The sequence below is a fragment of the Charadrius vociferus genome, unplaced genomic scaffold, assembly GCF_000708025.1.
Source record: "Charadrius vociferus isolate BGI_N301 unplaced genomic scaffold, ASM70802v2 scaffold115, whole genome shotgun sequence".
Classification (NCBI taxonomy): Eukaryota; Metazoa; Chordata; class Aves; order Charadriiformes; family Charadriidae; genus Charadrius; species Charadrius vociferus.
In genome coordinates this window covers 1,679,084-1,687,656 of record NW_009648636.1, presented here as the reverse complement: position 1 = coordinate 1,687,656, position 8,573 = coordinate 1,679,084, and the positions used below count along the sequence as shown (strand labels likewise).

The window sequence follows — 8,573 nt, the reverse complement described above, 5'->3', positions numbered from 1 at the left end:
CAGGGGGTCCGTTACCCTCCCAGTCCAACGCAGGAGGGCAGAGGACTCGAAAAGACAGCTTTAAAATCCCGAGGTGGGTCTAAAGAACAAATAAAACTACGTTCGAGTGAAAATAAAGGCACGCTACAAAAGGTTTAGCTAACCAGGTGCACCAGCACAGTTCATTAAAAATGCTCCGTCGCAGCAGGTGTTACTGATTTATATGAGGTCGCTCCATATAGAGCTATTTATATAGAGTGTCTGTAAAGCCAGCTCGTTTTCTGCGTTAATTTAAAGCGTAGATGTCGCTGGATCTCGCGTGAAATCACCGCAGGTTTTGCCCCGTGTGAATACCTGCCTGCTCCACAACCACGCCGTCACGAGCAAACGCAGGCTGTGCGCTGATGCCAGTGGAAATATAAGGTGTCTTTGAAGGTTCCCTCTATGGTCATAGCTACAATTCAAATCTTGCTTTGGAAGTTAATGAAAAGCAAGTTCTTTGATCTCAGTAGGCAGCGGGATTGATGAAGAATGTTGAAAATATAGTAATGTCCTGGCAAGAAGACTACAAAACACAAGTCCTATTTTGGGGCATTCTTACCGTCAATAGTCTCATCCAACGGGGTTCTGGGTGCCCAGACTGTCACAAATTCACCCCAAATTCAGAGTCCTAATGATTTCTTTTTTGCACTCCCATTGGCTTCCAAGGGAAACGCATCTCTGCTTTCATTGTGTGTGATGCCCGAAAGGAGGGTTGGGCTTCTATAGATTTTTGAGAAAAGAAAGTACATTTATTTAATTTATCATGTTGTTCTACATTCATATACAAAGTACGCTGGCAGAGTAGAAAGAGTGGTCCCAAATTTTCCACGAACATAGTCTCAGTGCTTCAAGCAAAGGTAAAGTTGATATTACGGCTCTTGACTAAAGGATTTACAGCTTTTTACACTGCCCCAAAGTGGAAATGGTGATGCCCAGTGTCTCCTTTCCTACAGCCTTCCCACTGCTCTAACAACCCGTATTTGCACATCATAGCTTCTAACTGAGGCTTCACAAGGAGACATTTGACACCTGACCTTTAAAAACCTTTCAGGGTTGTAAAATGTACCATTGCAAATGAAGTGCTGCCGTTGTCCTACTGTCTTTGAGAAACTATGATCAACCCCGACTATATAGTGAATGGTGGTGGTGGTGTTTACATTCCCACACAACCAAAGGCAATGCTGTTTCGAGGTTTTGCACGCCAAGTTCCTGACCGAGTCAGGTGTCTCATGGAAGGGATTTTCCAGTTCTCCTTCCACCTCAAGCTGTGATCTTGTCAGATTTTATAAGCAAAACAGCCAGGTCTGGTCAGCGCTTGGATGGGAAACCTCCAAGGAAAACTGAAGTGCTCCAGGAAGCGGTGTGGGTAATTCAGCTCCTGGCATTCTTCCCTCCCTCTGAATAAATATTGAACCAACCTCTAACCATCCTGTTGCAGTAAGAAACGTTGTGCTGCTGGTGGAAGATGCAAATCCAAAGGTGTCAGCAAATAGGGTCACCGGAGAGCTCAAGGCACCGTTCGCAAATGTAAGGGTGCTCATCTTTGCGCTCTTGAGCAATATTTGTGTTACATCTGCTTAAAAAATCTTTCACTGGTTAAGTTAAACAGCGTACCCTCTGAACTGTTACTCGCTGTGTTTCCCATCAAAACTGTGCAATTTTTTAGCTGAAAAGTAAAAGTGGATTTTTTTGACCAAACTTTAAAAGTTCATATTTATTTTGTTTTCTGTTTTCTGATTTTTTACAGAAAGGTCTTGAAAGGTATCTAATGTTCCAAGAAAATATAGTGGCTGATCAAAACTGGAAAGGAAAAACAGAAAAACAAAATACCCCAAGCCTGAAAACCTTTGGAATAAAACAACTTGAAAATCAGGACTACATCTCCCAGTACATGAGGAGCCAGAATCCTCCGGATGTGTGGCAGTGGCTCAGCACAGAGGAGAATGGGAAACACCACGGGAGATGTTTGCCAGCCAAGAAATCTGCAATTCCCGTGACTCACAGCATTTCCAAACGGAAACATTCAGTCTTTTTTCCCTGCCAGAAATCGACATCTTTTTCAGGCGAAAATAACCAGTTTTCTCCCCCGCTGCACCGTTGATTATGGTGTTGATTTGAGAAAGGAGCAGCCTTCCACCCCCAGGATTTTTTGCACGTTGCAGGTGGATTTTGCGCAGCTGAAGAAGAATCACAGAAACCACAGCTGCTGGTGGATTTTCCCATCTCCCCAAGGAATCGCATCCTCCAAGCAGCGCTTCCTTCAGCGTCGGCACCTCGAAGGCTGCGAGGAGTGTGAACGGCGGGTTTTGATGAAATATATGGAACAAAAAAGGGATGTTTTATACAATAGATGCAAATCCATGACTGATTTGCCGCAGGTTAAGTATAACTGATGATGCTGACAGGCAGCACTCACCGGCCTAGATCTACAACTTCTTAAAAGGAGGGTGTAGCAAGGGAGCGTCGGTCTCTTCTCCCCAGTAACAAGCGATAGGACAAGAGGAAACGGCCTCAAGTTGTGCCAGGGGAGGTTTAGGATAGATATTATGAAAAACTTCTTCACCGAAAGGGTTGTGAAGCACTGGCACAGGCTGCCCAGGGAAGTGGTGGAGTCGCCATCCCTGGAGGTGTTTAAAAGGCGTGTAGATGTGGCGATTAGGGATGCAGATTAGTGGTGGACTTGGCGGTGTTACGTTTATGGTTGGACTTGGTGCTCTTAAGGGTCTTTTCCAACCTAAATGATTCCATGATTCTATTCTATGATTGAATGATGGGGACTGGGAGGGAAACATCAAGACACACTCACACAGCTTAAAGCTTCGCTTCGCTCATTTGTTGTATCAAGAGAATAATAACGTAGGACTAGATGGAGTGACCTTCACGTATCCCAAGGTCAAAATCTAATGAGTTGTTTCCAAAACCCTTCTGTAACAGAGATACTTTTCTTAGACTTGGTGTTTCCCATGGAGCTCATCGGTAACTGGCAGCAGAGAGACTCGAATTCCAGCCTCAGCATTCACTGCCTGGCTTTGGGAAAACCCCGTTGTCTCTCCCCATCCTCATCTGTTGTCCCTCAACTGCGCCACCTTCACAAGGGACACCACCTTCACACACACAGCTGCTGCAGAGCCAGACGCCAGCACTTTGCTAAAGCTCCTTGAAGTCTCCAGACTAAAGGAGTGACAAAAGAGTCAGCTAGATTTCTGTGTTGAAGATGATTTTTTTTTTATTGCAAATGTACACATTACACTACTGATAATGCACAGAAATTTAAAAAGTTATCGTTTGCTAAAATTTCGTGATTACAAAACTTCACAAAATCTGTTGCAACTAAAAAACCCGCCTTCAGGAGTATATAAATAGAAATTTGAGCATAAATAACAGTAACAAAATAAACAGATGTATGTATTCAATAAATTAATTATAAATATTGCATTGGCAATGAAGTGCTAGGTCAGAAGAACACCAGTATTTCCAGGCAAGCTTTTTTTTGTATAGAAATCTCTATTATAAATGAACCTTTGGAAACGAGTAGAATCCCTGAACCCTTTTTTCACATTTTTTTTTTCCTTTTTTTCTTTGGTTTCACCTTGGTTATTCCTTCATCAAATCGTTAGAACGGGAGAACAGAACTGAAGACATCAGACATCTGTGTTTTGGCCACGAAGTACTCATAATCCCTTCCTGCAAGAACAACAGTGTGGCTGACCCCAATTTTGCAGCATTTAAGTCACTAAACTCTCTCTCCACTGATTCCCACGGGTGCAGAATCAAGCCTGGAAGGGACTTGAAAGAATTGCTGATGGTTAAAGGTTACACAAAAACCTATTTTGCAATTGATTTGACCTATACATCATCCATTTTCAGTCTTTCTCTCCATTTGCTAATGACGTGCATGCTTATATACAACAGAACCTTTACTTAAACACTCATTTGAACTGCTCATTCCCTACCTGACGAACATAAATGCTAGTTCTGTGCGCTCTTCCAACCACGCACTGAATTCTCACTAAGGTCAATGAGAACTCTGCTGGATGATGCTGATCCCACAGCCAACATAAATTAGCCTTGAAAAAAATCAAAGATCCGGTTTTCCAAAGTACCCTTTAGCAATAAGGGAAGGAAGTAGTTTTTCCTTCCCTGATTTCCTAAGGGAAGAAAAAGCACAATATACAAGCAGAATTGTTTTTTTCAGTGGTATGCTTTCAATAGAAAGATTTCCCAGAACGTTGTCAGCAGCTTTTCAAGAAACAGCATTAACTCTAGTTTGCGTAACCGCATTTGCTACGTCTTCCTTAATCGTGTTGTGTTCCAAATGTTTGTCTTTAAGGCCTCTGAAGCTATGAGATCATTAACCTCCCTGTGACTGGAAAAAAGGCTTTCTGCATTTGCTCCTACGAGCAGAAATAACAGGTGAACACACATGGTAATGAAGTTGATATAGAAAAATTGTAATTAGTTTATCATCACCACGGTAATGGAGGAACCCTGATGAAGCTGTTAAGCTTTTCTTATTTAATCCTTTTCCAAATAAAACTATGGGTAAGCAATTCTTTAGACTCTAGAATAGCCTCTGGGCACTCATCTCTTACAGGTACAACACATGGCAAGGAAAAGGCTGGCTCTGTACTGAAATATACAAAAAAAGTTCGAAATATCACTACATGAAAAGCTAAAAACCCTGCAGTATTCTGCATTATTTCTTAAAAAACGTGTGTGTGTGATCAGAGTCATTTCTGGAAGCTGGGGCTCTTCACCGGTGACAGTTTGGAGGTGATGCCAAAGGGGTCCATGCTGTCCGTTTCGAGAGGCGAGGAGTACACCTCCGGTTCAAACGCCTGGCTGTAATCGCCGTATTCGCCAAAGTCTGTTGACTCCACGGGCACAGTGTTGATCATAGGTAAGAAGTGAGAGAGCGGAAGAAAATCTTTGCCTTTGAACTGTTGTCTTTGCTTGGCACTACTCAAAGACACGGATATTCCGTATTTTTTTGATTTATATACATTGTAGCCGTCTGGACGAATCTCCTCTTCAAAGGAACAATCCTCAGTGGAATACCTGAGCTGAACAGCAAAGAGGAACGAGAATTACAAATACGCCCACCAGACTCACTGTATTCAACCACAACGTAAACCTCGGATGCAACCGGCCCTTTTCCCTCTGCTGGCAGTGGGGGTGTCCCTCTGGCTTGTCGTGGGGGTCCCAATTCAGTGCACCTTGCAGACCCTGCTGCCAGGTCCGTGCTGGTGAGCTGCCCGCTGCCTCTCTGCCTGGCTGCTGCAGGGACGCAGGTGGCACCCATTGCTCCAGTGACCGCTCTTTCAGCAATGGACCACAGCCACCGAGATGAAGTGCCCTCAAGTGGCCAGGCAGTTGGACTAGATCATTGCAGGTCCCTTCCAAACGAAAGTATTCTATTCTATTCTATTCTATTCTATTCTATTCTATTCTATTCTATTCTATTCTATTCCATTCCATTCCATTCCATCCCTATCCCTATCCCTATCCCTATCCCTATCCCTATCCCTATCCCTATTCGACTAGAGATCCTTGTGTTGCACATAATATGCATTTTGGGTTATGAGGCCATTAAAAGACCTAATCCAGAACTCCTGAAGTTAATGCACGTCCATCATATTAAATAAGCTTTGAATCCCGGTTGCGTACCTCTCCACAGCTACCACCGCCTATCCTGTCCCGAGCACAAGGAAAAAGAATCTCAGATGACAGTGGTCATTTAAATAAATTGTCCTTAATTGCTGACAGTACTTAACTGTAGTCATGAGACCTAATCCAACAATCCTCAGGTATAAAACGCCATGCCTATCAGTGGTTTGCCTGTGTTAAGGGCTTCGAGATGGGGTCTGTAGAAAGGCAGTGCTGTCAAAGACAGTACTTTGGCAAACATGGCCAATCAGTGAAATGATACTAAAAACATAATTGCCTTTTTTTTCACTCAGCATTTGCTGAAATTACAAAAGACCAGTTAACACAGTGTTATTTGCTCACTGGGCATTAGTTACAACTGTCAAATTAATAAGAGTGCAAGTTAAGATTTTGGGTAGAAGAATGTATTTTCTTAGGTACGAATTTGTAGAAATAGATTTCTAATATACTGTACAGGTAGTGTATTAGGAGTTTGCATCACCAGGTCAGACCTTTCCAGATCCTTACACAAGCACTGCATTTCCTACAATTCCAGTGCTATTTCAGGCTCAGCCACTGCAGGTGATTGAACTCACGGTCAATAAAAGACAATTGCTGATTATGTCTCAGTCTGCAGTGATAAAAGTGTCCTCACATGAATGCTCTGCCTGTCTGAATAGAGCATGTTTAATAGTCTTCAGTCCTTTCTCAAACACCCTTAACAATATGGAGTATGACTAAGTGCAAACATTTGGTTGTCTTTTAAAAGCACTTTTTAAACTAATCACTAATTTTATAAAACACATTTTCTCCAAATAAAATTGCACAAAATTTATCCTTCTAGACACATTATATTTCAGAAAAATATGTCTATGATACAAATTTATGCCTGAATTGTTAGCTGTCCTTATTTCTATGAGTGCTCAGGCTCACTAACAAGGACGATGAAATAAAAAAGCTTCTTGAGCAAGTGCGCATTACAAATAACACTTATTGATTGCACCTCCAATGTCTCAACTGTATCTTTCCCTCTTCATTTCATTGGGATTGTCCCTAGTGCATTTTTTAAACAAGTACCAAATGCACTTTAAGTATTTCCAGATTACTTTTTTCACAGGAGGAATTTATAGTAGCTCAGCATATTAAGCAGTTCCACAATTTGCCCTAAACTACAGACTCCGGCACACTGCACATTCAAATATCAACCCTACTCATCAGTTTTCCAGTGCTAAAAAAGGGCATGTTGCAGGAGTGGAAGTGGTTGCCCATTTCAGTCCCCAGACACTGTATTTGCCCTTTCGTTCTTCCACTCCTGAGCGTAGCGCTGATAAGGCAATGAACTGCCTGCAGAGCTGCCCGCCCGGGCTGTTAGCAGAGAGGTGACAGCAGGTGTCCCCAACATACAGATGGGACAGCATGGCTACATGCCATTGTGTTTTCAGGAAAAATACCCTGCAGTTAATCCTGTACACCAACAAACCCAGTCTCAGTCAAGGCATATGCATATGCCTTTGAAACAGTGTTATATGAAAGCTGTATTAAAATTCTGTGACAGCTAAAGTCCATCCAGCAGCTCCGATGGGAGCAAGATCCAGGCTCTGCTTTGTTTTCATTGATCACTTTGCTTTGTATGTACATTAAAACATTAAGCTAATAATTGACCTACCATACAGTCTGAACCTATGCAGCTTATCACAGCATCAATCGATTCTAGCCCAGAAAAGCAAGGAAATGCAGAAAGAAAAGCATTCAAAACCATCACTACATCAGTATCGCTCTTATTAAAGGTACTGGGAGTTTTGACAACGGGCCAAGTCCTTGCCTGACTGAAATCAGCAGAAATTTTGCCGGAGGAATCAGAGCAGAATCGAGCTGTATCTTTACTATGGCATAATAAAAGCCATCAGTCTGTGAAACGCAGGCTCCTATAAAGCACTCGTACACAGGCTGAATCTGACTCTTACCCTTCAAATTCTAGAGCTGGCAGCTTACTCATGCGGCTTCAAAAACAAGTTTCTATCACTGATAATGACTGGCTGATCCGCTGACATATCTAGGGAAAAAGCATGACCCAACACAGCGGTGTCAGCAGGTCACTCAACTCCACAACCTCTTGGAGTCCCACAGGTGTGCTGTTACCACATGTCAGGCGTGAGACAGTGCAGAAGAGTCCTTCTTCCCCTCGAAATCCCATTTCTGTTTGGTGCTACCTAAGAGGTGACAACCCCGTGTTTCTGGGATTTGTATGCCCGGCAGCCGTCTGGCTGCATCTCCTTTCCAAAGGAATAATCTTTTTAATTTTTTTTTGTTAGAATATATGACCTGAGTAGTGCGAAATTATTCAGATTAAATTATTCAGATTAAATTATTCAGATTCTGTGGCCCGACTTAATCTATTTCTGTGGCAGAAATGCAGCCACCCACCGACGAGGCTTTTTCAACACAATTTTGCCCTGGACTGTGTTTTCAGTATATTTTGGTGGGGGACATGCAACACATACTTTGCCTTCTAAATGATGTTCCTTGCTGAATTCTAATAACCCTGACGGCCTTTCAGGCAGTAAGAGTGACAAGAATCACCGGCCCTATGGAGAAAAGGGGGTGGGTGGGGAGGACCCCAAAGCTTTGTTAAACCGTTCCCAACGGCACCCATAAAAAAAATACGTCAGCCCTTTGGTCTCCCCTGCCGTTTAAGCCCGGGAAACGTCCCTCGGGAAAGGCGAGCCCGGGATAGAGCCGCCGGGACCGGGGTCCGGGATGCGGGATGGTCGCAGCTCACCTGCCCGTGCAGCCGCCCCGCCTCGTCCATGCAGAGGTAACGGGAGCTCCGCACGCCCTTGATGGCCACGGTGCGCACCGCCACGGCGCGGATCTCCAGCAGACCTGCGGGGACGGAGGGGAAAAGC

General features: G+C 43.5%; 2 protein-coding genes across 2 annotated transcripts in view; both read right to left on the bottom strand.

The window, feature by feature from the left end:
* Positions 1 to 1,562, bottom strand: part of ORAOV1 (oral cancer overexpressed 1) — a 6,910-nt gene extending 5,348 nt beyond the window's left edge. Inside the window, exon 1 of the mRNA XM_009886298.1 lies at positions 1,447 to 1,562. Coding sequence (XP_009884600.1) covers positions 1,447 to 1,562 — 116 coding nt within the window. The remainder of the gene's footprint in view (positions 1 to 1,446) is intronic.
* A 3,178-nt stretch (positions 1,563 to 4,740) lies between these two features.
* The window catches only part of FGF19 (fibroblast growth factor 19), an 18,521-nt gene continuing 14,688 nt past the window's right edge, over positions 4,741 to 8,573 (bottom strand). The window contains exons 2-3 of the mRNA XM_009886297.1: positions 8,447 to 8,550; positions 4,741 to 5,084 (exon numbers count right to left, since the gene is read on the bottom strand). Of these exons, the coding sequence (XP_009884599.1) occupies positions 4,752 to 5,084; positions 8,447 to 8,550 (437 nt within the window). The 3' untranslated portion in view covers positions 4,741 to 4,751. The remainder of the gene's footprint in view (positions 5,085 to 8,446; positions 8,551 to 8,573) is intronic.